General features: G+C 40.3%; 1 protein-coding gene and 1 long non-coding RNA gene across 6 annotated transcripts in view; one reads left to right on the top strand and one right to left on the bottom strand.

The window, feature by feature from the left end:
• Positions 1-15,613, top strand: part of LOC102029789 — a 28,516-nt gene extending 12,903 nt beyond the window's left edge. Inside the window, exons 3-4 of the long non-coding RNA XR_261791.1 lie at positions 166-260; positions 15,244-15,613. This is a non-coding gene — a long non-coding RNA (uncharacterized LOC102029789). The remainder of the gene's footprint in view (positions 1-165; positions 261-15,243) is intronic.
• The window catches only part of Utrn (utrophin), a 506,964-nt gene that overhangs the window by 96,737 nt on the left and 391,513 nt on the right, over positions 1-18,714 (bottom strand). For all 5 annotated transcript variants that reach the window (XM_005389232.2, XM_005389234.2, XM_005389233.2 and 2 more), the window contains one exon: positions 2,397-2,665. In XM_005389232.2, coding sequence (XP_005389289.1) covers positions 2,397-2,665 — 269 coding nt within the window. The remainder of the gene's footprint in view (positions 1-2,396; positions 2,666-18,714) is intronic.

Consider the following 18,714-nt stretch of genomic DNA (forward strand, 5'->3'; position numbering starts at 1 on the left):
GGGGTCTACTTTACAGCACCTGTAAAACAGTCCGGAGTTTAAATTTATCTTATTTGACTTAATGAGACTTGGGTTTCTATTTTCTCTTTTCCGAATAAGATATTAAGATATTTTAATCCACAGTTTATTTCTTCCAATTAAAATATTAATTTTATTTTTTTCTAGATTTCCACTTAAGCAGAGATTTGAACAAAAGGATTTGGATGCAGAGACAGGTCATTCCTTTAATCAAATGAGATGAACAACTCTCAGATTTGGAGGTGAGTTTAGTAATTCCAGACACAATTTTTCATTTTTTCTCCAACAGTAATCAACTTCTACTGAAATTATACTTTCTGATTCAAATGTATAAATCTGTGCATTTTTGTTGTCCAGAACCACCTTTTTGTAAACCACTGACTTAGAGAATTTCTGTGTTTAGAACCACCTGTAAAATACAAGAGGTGTACAATTTCTAGAGAAAGTATGCTAATGGCTATGTTCTCAGCAGGTTATTTTAAACTCATAATCATGCAAAGGAAATGGTGTTAGGATACTAAGGTTGTGAGAAGAGGCCTACTTAAATCATAAGGTAACTGAAGAATTTTATACAACTACATTGGAAAGTGGCAAAAACCAACTCCTTCAGTAATAAATTTTGTCAGGTTTAAAATTTGGTATTTAACTTTTGTAGAGCATGAAACTCAAATAATGGATAGAAGTCACATTTAACTGCACTAGCACAAGAGATCTCTGCAGTGAAAGAGAAGAACAAAAATCATGAAAACTCTACAAATGAACTAGCTAAGCAGGCTTGAGCAATTATCTTCAGTTTTGTTATTTGTAAAATAGACAATAGTAATAATCCCCATTTTTTTGGATTGTTATAAAAGGGACATTTATATAAAATAGCTAAGAACAGTTCTTGGCACATAGTAAATGCACTTAACAAATGAAAGCTATTATTTTTCCCAAGACTACATATACATATATCTGCTATATAATTTGCCTAACTATCCAGTTAATTTCTCAGATCTTTCTCCTTCCTATTCAGTCACATGAATAGAGAGGAAGTATAATGTCCAGCGTCTATATGCAAGAGATGTATACTTAAGCAATAAAAGTTCCATGCGAAGGGGCTGAGGATCTAGCTTCACAATACAAGTGCCTGCCTGGCAAGTGCAAGGTCCTGAGTTCGATATCCGGCACCAAAAAAAAAAAAATTCCATGTGATAGATAGCCATACTAATCCCTTCTGATGTTTCATGGTCATATTTTTTAATTTGATTCATGACTACTTACAATACAGTTTAATATGCGATTATAAGCTCTTCTATTCGCTACATGTGTTACTTGTGCCCCTTTTTTGCCTGAACTGCATTAAGGTTTTTCTAAAAAGGTTTTAGAATGCGGGAATCAAAGGAGATCTAGACCATCAATATCTTTTATAGTATTAATGTACAGTATTAACATAAATTAAACTTGTAGTGACAATTCCAGGGAAAACAGTACGCTGACTAAACCTGCCAGGCTACACCACGTAGATACAGTCTGTAAAACCTAAGCTGTGGGAAATGCTACAAAACAAATATTTCACTTTCTTTGAAACGGAAATTGGAAGCAAAAGAAAAAATAAAAAAGGATTGAGGGTGAGCCTATAGATTAAAAAGGATTTAAAGATATTTCTGTAAAAAAAAAAAAAAGGTTAAGCAATGTTCACTGTCTAGAGATGTGCAACTCGGTGAGAAAAGTATCCAAAAAAAAGGTAAATTATCATAAGTCATTTTAGGAGTTTTTGAGGGAGGGGATTCTGAGTGTGAAGGACCTAATGGAAAATACCTGTTGTGACTACCGACTTGGGTGGGGGGCGTGAGGAGTGACGGCTGTTTAACAGACCCTATTAACTAACATATACATGCAGTTCTGTTTATTTGTGCTTAACAATAAAGCATTTCTTAGAATTCTTTTGTCAAAGGCAAGGATGCTGACAGTTGTGTTTTAGATCTAGATGTCCCAGAGCCGGGGATATAGCTTAGCGGCACAGCGCCTGCCTGTCAAGCACAAGGTCGTGAGTTCGATGCCTGGCACCAAAAAAAAAAAATCTAGATGTCCCCTTCAAGCGTCAGGCAATCATAGCACGATGACCAAAAGTGATTGGATTACAGGGGCACTGTAGCAGACTGCTCTTGGGAGGAGGGGTCTGGGCAGAAGAGGCACGTCACTGGGGGTGTGGCTTAGAAGGGGCGTGACCTAGAAGGGTTTCTCTCACTCTCCAGGGCCTCCCTTCACTCTCCCTCTGCGTCCCGTCTGCCAGGCCTTGCGCAGCCCTCCTTGGCTGGGACTCTTCCAGCGAGCAGACTGTAGCCTAAAACACGAGCCAGAATTTCCCGGCAGGAAGAAAGTGACAAGACACTGACCAGGATCTTTTCGATGTGGTCGTCCAACGAGTCGATGAGCAAGTCTCCCACGGGCTTCCAGCCGTGGCGCACCGCCTCCGCCTCCTTCAAGTCGGCGTCCAGGTCATCCATGGCGCCCTGCAGGTCCCGGAGTTTCTCCAACGCCTTGTCCACTTGCTTTTGCCAACTGCTTGTCACTGCATTGAGGCTTTCCCACTTCTCTCTGACCTCAGAAGACTGTTTGCGCATGGCCTTGGCGATCCTTTGGGCCCTCTCTTCAGGAGTCAATTCTGTGATTTAAAAATGAATGAATGGATCAAACTGCTTGCGTGGCTGACCAGTTGTACACTCTACATAGCCAAGTGTGAATATCAGCTTGGAAAGGGTTACTGCCAGATGCACAGAGATACAGTGACAATGGTCAGAAAAAGGAAAATTCTCTCCACACTCAACCAGTAATTCACAGCTACACATAAACATACACTCAAAAGAAGAAACAGCTACTCTGATTAATAAATAGCCTAGCATCTCCCCTGAGTTCTGAATTTTAATGTATCTATAAACCTTGAAATGTAACAAGATAACTCAAATAAATCCATTTTTCTTTACCATAAATTTAGTTACCTGAGATCCAAAGACAGTTTTTCATTTCACTGTTTTCAAGAGAAATTGGAAGTACAATTAACAGAGAGTGGCTGTAAGTTATAAAGAAATGCTCTCAGAAAATAAGATTAATTTATTGTATTTCTAAAAAGAATTAACTGAAGACAAATCATGTATCTTAGATACCCTACCATCCTTAAGTCTGTTTGGCGGTTCATTTTTAATAAAGGGCATTTTCGGCAGACCAAAAGTATGAAATACCCACAAACAGTTCAACAGGAAGACAACAAGATTATACAGACCATTTTAACTATGTAATCGATCAAGAGGGCTTCCAGAGTGTCAAAATTAAACTTAGACTTCCAGGCAGAAAGGGCAGGCAAAATGCAAGGCCAGCCCATAAGACACAGGTGGAAAGAGTAAAAATCCAAAAAGTTAGCGAAAGATAGAGAAATCAAAGTCAAGTCCAAGGCCAAAGGTCAGAAACATAGAAGTGAAGAACTGACCAGACAAGAGGGGAAGACTGCACCAAGGCATCACTCTCAAAACAGGCTAGAAAGGTGTCCACTACAGACATTCCTCATCTAAAGACCAAGTTCCAGTCCTGCCACTAAGTTGTTAACTGAGTTGATCGCTAAATGAAGACCTGCTTATAGTATGTACATTATAAGAAGTCAGAACAAAGAAATGGTCAAAGGAGACTTCAACTTGATGTCTTTGCTTTTATTTACATAACTCTTACTACTGTAAGAGTGTGTGATGTATAACAGAACATAAAGCTACTGTACTGTACAATCAGCAAAAATTACAGTACTGTATAAACCAGGTATTCTGTACAAGATGTGTAGAACTGTACCAAAAAAAAAAAAAAGATGGGCCATAAGTCCAAGGGGCAGGTTTTAAGTCCAAACAATCATTAAACAGGTATTAAAGGAATACTTATATAGATAAACACCCCCCCCCAGGGCCTCGGCACCCTCTACACCTGAAGATGCTTTTCCTATGTAGCTGGTTTGACAGTATCACCCTCAGTGTCTACTGGAAACACAGGCAGGTCAGAAATACAATCCAGGTAAAGTGTACATGAATTTAAGATGAATGCATACAGATTCTTACTGACTTATGATAAGGTTTTATCTCATTAAACCCATCCTCAACTGAAAATACAACAAATCGAAAAGATATTTAAGAGGCATACTTGATATTATAGCTTAGCTTAGCCTACTGTGTGCTCAGAACATTTACAATGGCCTTTGACCAGGCAAAATTATCTAACATAAAACCTATTTTACAATGAAGTCAATACCTCAGGTAGTTTATTGAATATTATACTGAAAGTAAAAACCACAACAGTTGTATGGGTGTTGAAAAGTTGAAAAAAAACAAAAACCTTAAAATGAACCATTTTAAGTTGGATATCATTGTGTATTTTTCAAAGTAACATCTCATCTTTTACTATCTATCACATTAGCAATTTCTGCTTCACTTCAAAATGCTGCAAAATCACTGGTAAAATAAAGCCAAAGTTCAGGATAAACAGACCTTCATCATAAACCGAACCAGAAGCAGTACACCTGACCAATACCTTTCATCCTCAACATAAATTTACCTACCTACCTTTATCTGAATACTATTTAAAGACCACATATAATGTCAATCTAAATTTCCACAAAGTTCTAGACATCGATATTTAGATTTAAAAGCAGCTTAACTGCAATAAATCTATGAGAACCTAAGAGACTGTGAAGACTTCAATAACTCCAGCACTGTGAATTGTGTTGCTTACTTGCTGAGAAGCTACTTGAAGAATCCCTTGGCAATTGAATTGAGGAAACAAAGAGAAAGCCTCACAGTTAGAGGAGAGGCCCAAATGTACCAGTGGACGTAAGAAAGGAAAGTAAGTGAATTACAAAACAAAAGTCAAGCAACAATCAGGCGAAGAAGCCAAGAAAGTTGGAGAAAAGACCTAACACGGGCCACACCTCAGAACTCCTAGGTTCCCGAGGAAAACCTTTCTGAAGAAAGGCCTGCCATCCAAAAGGCAAACCTTCGATTCTTATCCCTTCAAGATATCCATAAATATTTTAGGTTTTTTACATATTTTAGATTTTTAAATAAATAGAAAATGCTGTGTGAGAGATGACGAAGTCCTTCCTAGCAGCCTCATGAAAGATGAAGGGGGCAAGTTTTCTGACAGCAACACCTGTGTTAGTTAATAAGTCCCTCTGGCTTTTTCAAGAAATGTATTTTCAGCCCTCGAGTTTCACTGACTATTGTGTAAAAAAAAAAAAAAAATTCTACTAATTTCAGAAGCGACAACTTAATTATGATGATTTTCCTCAGATAAAGTAAAAGCTGTTTCTGAGTCAGTCATTAAATAACCCCTCTCAGAGAAAGACACGGGCTTCTTTGTCTTGTGACAAAATATCTTGCATTGGCTGTGACTTTTTTTTTTGTCTTCGCTTAATGTAAAATCTTTTGATTGTGCAGCCCTTTTGTGTTTATTATGCAATCTCCACTCAAGTAGCTGCTCAGAAGGAAAGCAAAGCTCCACATTCAGTTCCCCATCTGCTTGCCAGAGAGGAAACATTGAATAATCACTTCTAAGTCAGAATAAAAGTATATCCTGTGGCAGCAACTTTAGCCAAGGAGAGAGCAACGTGAAAAATGAAACTCAAACTTTCCAAAACATTTGTGAAACTGTCAGAAGAAGCAATGTGGGAACTATCAATTTGGGGTGAAAAAAAATTTTAAACTAGTATTTCAAAAAGGCAGAAAAACTGAAATAAAGGGAATTGACTGTATTCTTTTTTAAATAAATCCTCTCATTTGAAAATGAAAGGACAAATGTTCCTTTAAAATTTCTAAATATTTTAGCTGAGTGCTATGGTGCACAGCTATAATCCCAGTACTCTGGGAGGCTGAGGCAGGAGGCTCATAGCCTTGTCTTGGGCAATTTAGGGATTTAACAAGACTGTGTGTCAAAATAAAAAATAAGAAAGGGGTTGGGGATATAGCTGAGTGGGAAGGTCCTGGGTTCAATTCCCAGTATATGCAAAGAGTGGAAAATTTTCTCAACCAGTGTTTCTGAAGCTTGGTATCACAGAAGAAACCACCCTGAGAGTTAGTCAGCTAATTAGTTTGTGAAAGCTGGTGCTCAAGTCCCTACCACAGAAGACACTAATTTAACCGGTCCGGGTGAGGCCTAAGGATGGAAGTCACAGCTTCTCGAGTGGTTCCGCATGCAGTCAGGAGCGAGCCCACTGGAACAGAAACTGGTGTTTATATTCCAAAGCTCACTGGGCATTTCCACTCTGGAGCGTCACCCTGTCAACCCCAGGCAGTGCCACTGAACACAGGATGCCAGGGAGCAAAGGAAGCTCAGAGATAAGAGCAAAGGCAATTTGCATTTGAGAAGCCAATGAAACTGGTCCTCCAGGCAGAGGAGGCAGCCAGATGAAGCAGAATCAATTCACTGACCATTCTGAGGTCCAGGGCTTGTCCTATGTCACATTCCAAAGAGTGCGTGTGCACGCGCGTGTGTGCGCGTGTGCGGGTCTGTGCATGTGCAAAGGCATCTGCTCAATCGCTCTTCAGTCTCCTTCCCTTCAGGTCTTTCCACTTAAATGGCCAAACTCCGAGGGTGGAATATATTTGATTTCTATTATTTACTTTTGGATTCATTCATTTATATATCATCTATTATAAATGCTAAACATCACATTTACTTTGCTTCTATATTATACATAAGTAGCAATGTCTTCATTATGTTGCAAAGATCTTTCAGGAGGAACAGACAAGTAACAGAGGAAGAAGAAAATCAGAAACGAAAGCTCCATCCTGAGTTTCTCTCCTGTCCCATGAGGTGTACAATGTGTAGACTAACTGTATGGCATTATTCCAGCTCTCTTTTACACCTTGGGGAGAGAGGCTGGAATATGCTTCCCTGGAGCACAGGTACAAACAACCTGGCCCAGAGCCCAGGAGTGGAGACCAATGTGGGAATCCGTGGACGCCTACATGGTTTGCCGCTCCCAGGCTAGCCTCCAGGCTTGCTCAGCTCCGCCATATCAAGTGCAATTCCTGTTTCCATGCTAGGGACATTTTACTCCAAGAATCCACTTTACCTCTAGACTCAATCATGTAAGAAAAGCAGAATCTCTGTATAGCTCAAAGAAATTTTAGGCTCCTTGAAAGGCTGAGGCAGCAGGGTTGCAAGTTTGAAGCCAGCCTGGACAACTTAGGGAGGCTCTGCCTCAAAATAAAAAAAAAAAATAAAAAGGGCTAGGGAATGTAACTGAATGGGCCAGCACTCCTCAGGACTGAAGAAGAAAGAAAAACAAAGACAAAGAAAACTGGAAAAAAAAGAAAGAAATTTTAATAGTAGACCACAGAAAAATCTCCTTTGGTGTGCTTGTGCAAAGAAGTTTTAAAGTGTTTTTGAATGCAAATAAGGGTACATCTCCATTTGGACCATTCCGGTATTGTTTTTAATAAAGATTTCCACTCTTTGTTGTGTTTTTTTCTCAATTGTGGTACTGACACTTAGAACCACCACTGTGATTTTCCCCGCTTCATTTCTAAAGCTGTATTTCATTCATGTTTCCTTTCTTTCCATCTTGAATATTGCAGTAATAGCAGTAGAGATTTGTGAGTCTGCTATGTAATTACTGAACTGAATGGAAATTTTAGCTTTAGTTTTTATTGAGACTTCATAAAATCTTTCCACTTATTTTTTCTTCCTCCTTCCAATATCTCTTATTTTAGTTACTTACTGTAAAAGCAAAAGGTAGATCTTACAAAGTCATTTTAAGAATGGCAATTCCAAATATTTGCTTCCTGCATATATTCATAATCTTAGTCTTGTCTTTCACCAAAAAATAAAAAGAAAATACTAAGACAAACAAGAAAACCTGCATGTAACATTTTTACTGCTGGATAATTTGGTGCTGGGACAGATTAGGTCATACGCCAGTTCCAATACAAATGAGTTAGATAATCCTGGATATTTTCCTCATCTATTTCAACTCAGTTTAATGCCTATACAGCTACCAGCACATGCCTGGCACACAGGAAGTCCTCAACAAAGGTTCCTTTTCTTAAATTCCTTTCCTCTGTTATTACTAATTCTGGGAGATTTAGACATCACTAGAGATTTTCACAAAGGAAAACTGGCTTGATTAATTTACAAGATTCTGAGGGAAAGACAGGACTGATCTCTTTCCTCTCCCCTCTCCCCTCTCCCCTCTCCCCTCTCCCCCTCCTCTCTCTCTCTGTCATTTTATAACCAAAATGCTTTTCTTTAAATAACAAGAATTCTGTTCTTCCCAAGTTTCCTGATTAAGTAATTAACATCAACTTCATCCCCCTGAAATGATCCACTCTGTGTTTAGGAGGACCCAACCCATTTCCTCCTCTGTACAACAACTGCTGAAAACAATTCATCATAAATCAGATTACAGCGTATCATCAAGTGCCACTGGCTGATTAATGTTTCCAATTCTGTTCTTCTAGTAAATTGTAAGGGTGACAAGGACAAGAGACTCCTCAGGGTAGATCAACCTGCTAATGTTGAACTTAAATCTTTGAACAACAATATCATAAAGATGGTATGGGTCCATCAGAGAAGCCAAGTGATTTCTCAGGTTCTTTACAAACCTGAGGGTGTAGACATGCACACACATATCTCACACACACACACACACACACGCATGCACACATGTGACACAGAATATAGATACAAGAGAAAATCAAGAACTCTAAAGCAATTCGGGGAACACCTTCCACAAATACCACGATAGGAGCTATTAAGAGAAAGGAAAGAAATGAAGAGGAGACAGGAATATAGATCCCTTTCTGAGGATGGGGATAGATGGCTCTCCTCACCAGAAAGCCAGTAGAGCTGGAACTGGAGTCTAAATACATTGAGCTTCCTTCTTCCTGTACAGTGGACCAAACTGACTAAGCCAGTGAAGGAAGAGAACCCTCTGAGGGAAGAGCAGGAACAGCAAGAGCCTATGAATAGACAACTCAGCCCCAGCCTAGCAACCTGGGATCCAACTTCCAATTTTCTGAATATCCTCACAGTTATGGCAGTTTTGGGATAACTAACCTTTCAATTAGCTACTGGGCTGGACAGCAGCAGATGGGTCACCATGGGCAGGGAGGTGGCAAGGAAAGGGGAGGAGAAATTGGAGATATGAGTCTCAGGAGGGCAAGGACATCTGCTTTGCTCCCTGCTGTATTTCCATTACCTAGGTCGCCATCTAGTAGCGGTGGGCACTCTGCAAGTATTTATTACGTGACCAGACAGTTCTCCATACAATGTCTACTATTTAACAAAACAGAGCAGAAGAGAAAAGGAAATTCTGCCCTTTTTCCTTAAAGAATCGGGACAGGAGTCTTACACGAAAAGTTCTCCATTTCTTGCATCTCTCCTCTAGCTGCTTCCCGGCTGAACACAGGAGCTAACAGTAACTAAAGCAACTCTAGTCAGAAGCTTTCGACCCAAGCTTAGCCACTCCTTTGAAAGCAGGTAGGTAGCTTTATGTGTAAGCACTGCCTAAATAGGCAAGAAGCCCAAATTAAGGGAATGTATATATCTTTGCTAGGATTATACTTCCTAAAAAATGCTAGAACTTCTGATTCATTCATGGAAGATTGCAACTTTCTACTACGAACCAACCAATAACAACAGCAGCAGCAACAACAAAACTACTACACTGGAAGAGTTTAGTATCCTCCTCTCCTTTATGTTTAAATCACACAGTAGTTTCCCAGATGCTGATTATCATAAAATACAAACATATAAATTGCTGCCATCCTTTTTATGAGGCAAAGGTGATTTATGAATGGTTGTTAACACTGGCTAGACAAAATAACAGATGGTGTACAAATAACAAAAGCGCTGTGTCCCTCAAACTAACCTTTGTTATCACCATGAAGCATTGTTTTATAATTTAAATGGGATTTCACTGCTATAGTATGCGTCAGTGTGAAAAAACATTTTTGAAAATTTTACCCAATTATTAGGGTTACTCAGCTGACCCCTATCTTAGAGGCTGGATCCACTATACCAATAGACAGGGCAGAGCATTAATTTGGAAAGGATCACATTATTACTCTGCAGCTAAGAACACTGGAAAAGAAAGTAACATATCTTTCTGTGCTTTTTCATGCATTACAACTTTACTAATGTAATTTAGCTTGAGAAGCTAATTAAATTATAGCTGTGGTCTGCAGGCCTGAAAGCAATTATGTGTACTTTAAGTTTTTCTGTGAAAATTAAAAAGAGAAAGTCTAATATTGCCTGAACACCTTCTCCCTCAGTGGTACGAGATGAGTGAGCTGGCGTGTGATTCTACTAAGCAATGTGGCATTTCAGTACCAAACAAAGAGCAGCAAAGGGAGAAGTTGAGAACATACTTATTTATCATGCAGATTTCTGCAATGTAAAAGAAGGTAGACCATAAAACATCATTTCTACTGACTACCTAGAAATACGATTGACGACTAAGGTAGTTAAAGCAGGACACTATGGTGGTGAGTGCATCGACTTTAGTGACACAAGCCTTGATTCTCATTTCAGCTCTCCCATGGGGCAGCAGGCTTCTACACCTCTCACACTCTCCTCCGTTTCCTCATCTGTCACATGGCAATAGTACTCGTATCTCAGTTGTTAGGAGTATTATGCAGAACAAGGTATGTGAGATACTTCGCACAGTACCTGGTACACTGTCACCTCCGATAAATACATGTCGGCTTGTTGTGGCCATTTAGGTACTAACATTTCTTACTTACCCCTTTTATGGGAATTAATTGTTCCTCCATTTGATGTGGATAAAGGGGTCTTCCAATCCCAGAAGGCCCAGGGCCTGTTCCTCAAACCAAATCAATCCTACAGAAGGGGTCTCTATCCTTCCTGGTGTGAGGTTATGAGATAAAATCAGACAAAACTTAAGAAAACCAAACTGGTAGAGAGAGGCAGAGAGAGACATGAGGAAAAGGCTTCCAGGTGGCATTCCAGCCCTGCAGCAGCTGTATCCCTCCACTGAAGGTGGCTTGGCTATGGGACCAATTCATATCCCATGTGTGTGGGCGCATGAGCTTTGTTATTTGCCATGAATAGGGTTCTAACTGATAAAGCTGTTATGGGGGAAGAACCCTTGGGGAAAACACCTGTTAGTTTTACCAGCCTAATTACTTTTGTGAGGTAATGTGTCACCTGGCCTCATTTTATTAGATATAAGGAAATAATGTAATCTTAAGCCACATTGAGACTTGGCATAAAAGTAATTTCTATTAAACTACATGATAATTTTACATCTTCACTCATAATGATCATGAAGTTTTATTTGCACATATTTGTTAATACTGCCATAAAATAGTCAGAGTAACTGAAAATGTCATCTATCCCTGCTTTGCTATGTCATAAAATAAATGCAATGTCACATGAGAGAGAAATACTCCCAGTACTTGGCTCTCTAAAATAAGAAAAATTTAACGAAAGAAAACCACATAGCCTGAGTTAAAATATTCAACATTACTAACACAGATAGCCAGCAAAAGATCTAAGAAAAAAGCATAAATCCTTTATTTTTATCTCAAAAAGTGTTTATAAACTGTTAATATTAACACACTATTTAACGTTGTACATGCATATTCACATATATACAGTTACATGTGTATAAAACTAAATTTATTAATTAAGGCTCATTTTTTTACTGTGACTATTATTGAAATATCATTTCAATTATGCAAAGCAAATTTCACCAGACAGAAGCAGAAATGATGTTCAAAATAACCCTAATGAAAGTAACAATTGTTGTATCATAGGGAAATTAAGGAACAAAGTAATTGTAGTTGCTGGTGGTACTAGGGATAGAACCCAGAGCCTTGCACATGCACGGGCAGCACTCTGCCACGAAGGAGCTATACTTCCATTCCCAAGTGTTTTTTCTATTGCTCTTTAAATAATCAAAAGCAGAAGAATCTTTCCTTATATGTTTTTCATATATATGCACACACTGGGTGGCATTGCCAGCAATATATGCAGAAATTAATATATATGCACAAATTAATGATATATACCATTTAGCCACTAATCTCTTTGGTCCTTCGTAACTCTCAATGTCTAGTCTATTATACATGAGGCGTGATCTAAATATATGGTGAATGCTTTAAGCTTTAAAATATGTATTACAGTGAGAGACACACTGCCACTAATCCCCTTCAAAATATTCTCCCTTACTTCCAACACATCCATCCCAACATTCTTGTCACTTTCTGAAGCAATTCTGGAAGTGCTCTTTCATGAGGTCTTTTAAAGAGGTATAATCAAAACATCAGTGAATGCTACTGCCCACCAAGAGTAAAGAAGGCCCATAAGAACACTGCTATGTGTGCTCTCCACCTTATGCACCAGGTCAGGCACCACCTGGTTCTTTGCCAATGACCACGAAAGGCAAACATTTTGGATGGATTCACAACATCCAGGCAGCCATGACAGCACAATTAAAAACACTCAAAGATGAGGACTTCCAGAACGGCTTCAGGACGTGGCAGCGTGATGAGATAAATGCGCTCAAAGTGAGGATTAATGGCAATGTGTCTGCTACTGTCATTTTTAAAAAAAAATTTAAGCATTCACTGCGTTTTTGATCTCATCTCATATCTACATACATAGAACAGAAAAATTTAAGACACTTTTGGAGGTAGATTATTCCATAAAATCAAGAGGAGTTTTTAGCTAGTGACTGACACTATAAGCTCAAATCATAAAATATGGGCATGAGCTTGGAGGGACTGGGCTCGTGCATCCCCGCTCACCTGCCTGCTCCTGCATCTGTGTGTGGCAGGAGTGAGGGATGAAGACCGAAGCCTAAGCGCCCTGTGCACATGACCTTCCACCTGGATAGAACTGCAGGCACGAGCAGAGAAGGCACGCGACTCCGGCCCACCGCGGAGGTTAGGGCGGTAGGTGTGTCTGAGGCCACCTGCTGCTGTGAGGCTCAGTGTCTCACATACGAATTCAGACTGGGGGCTGATTACAGCAAGGGCGATCAGCAGCTCCAGGGGAGAAACCAAGGGCTATAAATGCAAAGTTAAGGGACTTGAGACCCTGAGAGCCAAGCAGGAGCAAGGAGGCCACGGCCAGACAGCTCATCGAGCAGCAGAAAGAGAGATTAAAGTGATGAGCCGAAAAGCCAGTCAAAAATCCAGGGCACAGGCTTCGCCCTCTGTCCTGCCTTCCACAGCTGGACAACCCTGGGCAGCACTGCAGTATTTTCTTGTCTATGTGTCGGTGTTTTTTTAAATCATAACTTATCAACTGTCTACCTGAGATAGTTCAGAGAATGAATGTGAAAGTGGTTTAAAAAGTAGAAAGAACAATAACATCGTGAGAGATTCGTTGTTGCACTGCACTAGCTTTTTTTAAGCAGACTGAGTAATTATAATCAAATAAAAACAATTCAACTGCACTACAAGGGAAAATTACTTATTGACATGATGCTAACTGAAAGAAACTATTTCCATATCGCTAAACAAGATAAAGGGACTACTGACAAACTTGTCAACTTTGTGAAATTTCTGTAATTATTCAGGTAATTTTAGTTGAGTTAAAAATCACATTTACTTAATAATCACTTACAAGCAGAATGAATTAGTCTAATAGCTCAGGTTTTCCAGACAGGTACATGTCACCCACTCAGTCCTATTTTCTTAAGGTTATGATTTAGGAAAGAAATTTATTAAAATGGCATATAAATCTCTATACTTTCTTTCAAGCGATTTATAATCTGCCTTCCAAAAAATAAACAAACCGTAATTCTGAGTTTCAGTTTTCCTTGTATTGTAAAAAGCCCCGAAGGCTACACCGACTTGTTCCCGTGTCTCCTGGGTAATAGCCTTTCTCTTCCTTTCTACAGACTGTCAGTCATTAATCCCGTCTACCTCCTCCTTCCCGCTTTTGCTAACTACTCCTGATTCACTGGGCATTAGCTCCAGCGAGTTCCAACGGTGTCTGAAGTGCGGCTGCATACAGCGTGGAGAGTACCTGAGCGGGCGGCTGGCCTGTGGGCCCGGAGGAGGGGCTGCGCTGCGTTCTCCATGTCATGTCCACCTTGGCTGCTCTGATCATTTCTCACCCTCAGATCCTCAATAATAGGAATGGTCCCCAGGGAACTAGAAAGAGCTAAGCTTCTGATACAGATATTGGTAACACACATGCATACACACACACACGGAGAAGAGAGACACAGGGACAGAAAGACACAGAGACAGAGACAGAAAGAAATAGAAACAACACGTGTCAGGGAATCACAGAAAACAGTTCAGAAAGGGAACATGCCCACAAATATACAAAGCCTGAACTGAGTTGGGAAGGGAGAGATAAAAGCATGAAGAACCTACAGGTAGAAAAGCCAGGATGGGCAACAGGATAAAGGCAAGGCAGAGAATTACGAAAGAACACCAGGAGATGTTTGGTGGAGATATCCAACTTGGAGCCCAGAGAGGCATGGCACGGGCCAGACAGAAAAGCTGAGGCCATGTCTCTGGGCAGCATCTATGCCACAGAAAGGAGCCTGGATCCTGCTCCAGGGGCTACTGGCGGCTTTTAAACCCATGCTATGCTTAGGCTGTATCTTTCCAGTGGCTACATTCATGGAGAGAGGCCAATTATGAAAGTAATGAAAGATGCCCAGCAAATGATGGAAAGGGCCTAATGGAGAGTGCTAATATTAGCATTGGTTTTTAAATATTAAAGAAATGTACAACTCTAAAAACATGCACACAGAAAAAATGGGAAAAGGGAGCTAGGCATTACAGGCATTGAAGAGAAAAATGATACAGCAAAGTATTCTCTGGAATTAAAAGTAAACAGATGGATCCATCTTGGTACCCTAGGGCATGGTACACATAACATATTCAAAGAGTGCTTATGAAATAGAACTGAAAAAAACCATAATAAGATTTCTTCCTGCACTAATGTCTCCAACTTTGAGTACTTCAGTGTCACACAGGATAACTAATGTTCAAATGTTCTCTATTTCTGAAAGCAGCTGCACCTAAGTCATGGTAAACAACAAAAGTGTAAAAGCCATTACGGGTAATTTTCTTCCATTTACTTTTAACAGCAGGTAAAATCTGCCAGCATTACAGAAATAATATCAAGAAAGGAGAGTATGAAAATTGCTAATCGTTAAACAAAACAAAAGAATACATAAAGTTAAACTGACATAACTTTTCTTCTCTTATCTCCCAGATGTGGTATCGAAAGCTGATGCTTAGAAATATCCTGAATGTCATAGCAAACTAAGACCTCAAAAGGTGATTATCTTTTTAGCCTTTCAATTACTGACCACTAAGGAGAGTCTACAGCAAAGGGAAGCCTTGGTGACATGACGACCTTTTGTTCTACCGACTTTCTCTGTAAAGTCCTGGGGAAGCAAGGAGACAAGAAAAACAGATGGAAAAAGACTTTAAATTGAGTAAGGTAATGTAAGGGAACTTCTCATTTTTCATCCAAGTTTTAAAAAACAAAACTGTACTAGCATCTTCTTTCTTGCATTATGAAGCAGAAATGTTCGGCCTAACTTTCTTGGTCCTCTGCCATCTGGATGACACCACACCACACACACACACACACACACACACACACACACACACACACACACACACACACACTCCTTCCCCATTTCCTATCCAGGCAAAGGCCTTGCGCCACCAGGCTGGGCTGCTCATCCACAGAGCTGCCCACCGCCCTGGCTGAGCTCTCTGCGGAGGACTCTCTGGGGAAGAAGGATGGCCATGCCAGGACAGGGCCCTTCCACACCCCTGTGACTGTCTCTACTCTGACCCTCAAAGTCCTTCTCTCCTGGGATGCACGGCCGAGCCCCTGACCATGCAGGTTTCACTGTTTGCTTTCTTGCCCATTTCTGCTAGTTTTGAGCTCCAACTAAACTGAATCCATCACAAATGTGTCTTACACGTCTTCATCCATTCCTGACAATGCTCAGATGACACATCTGTTCAATAAATAAGCCCCACTGCGTGTCACAAAGTACTCTAGATATTACAAACTACAACAGAGAGAAAGCAAATCTTGGTCTTCACAGAGCTTATATTCCCCAGGCCGGGATGCGAGGGCAAGAAACAACAGTATGATGAACAGGTGAAATCGGGGATACCGAGGAAAGATGGCAATGCTGGCGAACACCTAATCAAAGACATGGCATTTAGATGGAGACCTGGGGGAGGAGGCGCCGCAAATGAAGCATCTGGGAGGTGCAGCCATCCAGGCAGAGGTGCGAGAGGGCAAAGGTTCACAGATGTGAGGACAGCTGGGCCGTTCAAGGAACAGCAAGATGGCCATTGTGGCAGGAGGAAAAATGACAGGGATGACAACAGGAGACCAGGTCAGAGACGTGACATGGAGCCAGCCGTCAGCCTTTAGCCTGTCAGCCGTCCTGAGGAGGCAGACATCTCTGAATCGGAAGAGGGGCTCAGGCTTGTAGCACAGTAGGGGAGAACTGTGACTTGGATTTTGAAACGCTCCTTCTGGTTGCTGCATGGGAACTTTCTTACAAGGGGCCAGGGCAGAGCAGAAGATGAGCAGAAGGAAACTGTAGTCATCCAAGTGCCAACTGATGGTGGCTTAGACCAGGAGCTAGTGTGCAAGTGACCGGAAAGGATCAGGTTCTGATGTATTGTGAATGACACAAGGGCAGGATTTGCTGATGCAATGGATGTGAGTAATAAAAGAGCAAAGAAGCCAGTGGGGGCCCAAAGCCTTCCGGTCTGAGCAGTGGAGAAGCTAGAGCAAGGTGCAAGGACTGCCGGGAAATTAGATGCAGTTGGCAAGAAGGGTGGGAGTTTGTCTCTTATTCCAGAATAACTGGGGTTTGGTTTTGTTTCATCTTAAAAATCAATCCATTAGCCCCCCTAGTGCTTAGTACATCACTTCCTCCCGTGCACAGCTATGCTTCACAGGCTCAAGGGTATGAGGCAAAGTATGCACTGTTGAGTTTATCCCTTCCAAAGAACACACTGTAATTTGGGTTCATCTTCTTGGTTTTTAAATTTCATGGTAGCGCTGTTGAGGAATCATGATCATTTAGCTCAAAAATATTCCTTTGGTAGATTGTATGTAAAGGCAGAATAGTAAATGAAACAACTTTTTTGCCACTCACTTATACAAATAACCATGTTTTCTTCATCAAACATTTATTATGTGCCAGATATTTACAAGACATTATATAGGACACCACATTGTTAAAACAGATTCCTCAACTCAGCGCAAATCAGAGATTTTTAACATCTTTAAACAAATCAACAGAAATGAAAGTAGCTTGTGTTGGGAATTTAGTAGATAATGTCTGTTGAGTGGACCTCAAGTTTCTTATCTATAAAGTGAGCATATCTGGCTGCTTCATCTCTAAGGATCTTACCCATTCTAATGTTCCATGTTAAAGATATAAGTAGTCTTTAAAATGTTTCCTGAGAGAAAGAAAGAAAGAAAGAAAGAAAGAAAGAAAGAAAGAAAGAAAGAAAGAAAGAAAAAGAAAAGAAAGAAAGAAAGGAAGGGAGGGGACAGGAGGGAAGGAAGGAAGGAAGGAAGGAAGGAAGGGAGGAAAGAAAGAAAGAAAGAAGGAAGGGGATGATAGCTTTGAGAAGACAGATCCAAAATCATCCAAGGAGGAGGCAGTATATACTGACTACAGAATTACGAAAATGGAAGGAAAAAACAAGTTTGAAAGCCTAGGAGGGCTATGATTACAAAGATGTTTAAATATTACGCTAGTGCCAAGAATTATTTTTCAGTATGTGCTGGAAAGTCGATGAGAACATGTAATTAGGAGAGGAACATGATTGTGATTTTATGGCAAGATTCACTCATCATCAGAACAGGCTAAAGCAGAGAGAATAGATGAGCACATGTGGTTACATACAGGGGACAGAAACCTGTAATGTGAAAAATGCTACAAAAACCAGCAAGAGATTCTGACTAAAACTATTCCAAAACTCTGGACAAAAGACTGAGAAGTCTGGAAATAATAGTACAGTGTGGTGTACATCTGGGTGTATGTTGTGTGCTTATGCATGTATACAGACCTATACAATACACATGTAACAGAGGACAATTATCCCTTATTTGCAGGGTATTGGTTCTAGGGCCCCCCGCAAATCCCCCAAAATGGTAGATGCTCAAGTCCCTTATATAAATAGCTTTGTATTTGCGTAGAACCTACATATAGCCTCATATATACTTTAAATCATCTCCAAGTCACTTGTAACACATAATGCAATGTAAATCTCATATAAATAGTTGTTACACTGTATTGTACCAGGAATAACAGTAAGAAAAAAGTTTGAACACGTTCTGTACAGATGAACATGTTTTGCTTTTCCAAATCATCTCAGTCCATAGTCACTGGAATCCAGACACAGAGAACCCAGAGAAATGAAGGGCCAGCCGGACTGGGAAGGGATAATTCTTCCAAGACGTAAATAACCGTTCTTAGTGAAGTGCAGACCACAAGGCTTGATGACAATGGGAGACCTGACAGTGACTTAAACTCCCAGCAGGATGCCAGGAGACACAGTGAAACCATTAGCAGGAAATAAAAAGTGATGTGAGGAAAGCCCTACTTGTACTGTGTGTGTGTGTGTGTGTGTGCATGCGTGCTGTACACTCCCAGTGTCTGGGCAGTGCTAGCACAGCTGTGCGAGCTTC

The sequence above is a fragment of the Chinchilla lanigera genome, unplaced genomic scaffold (genome assembly GCF_000276665.1).
Source record: "Chinchilla lanigera isolate Chin_1 unplaced genomic scaffold, ChiLan1.0 scaffold00035, whole genome shotgun sequence".
NCBI classification, from domain to species: Eukaryota; Metazoa; Chordata; class Mammalia; order Rodentia; family Chinchillidae; genus Chinchilla; species Chinchilla lanigera.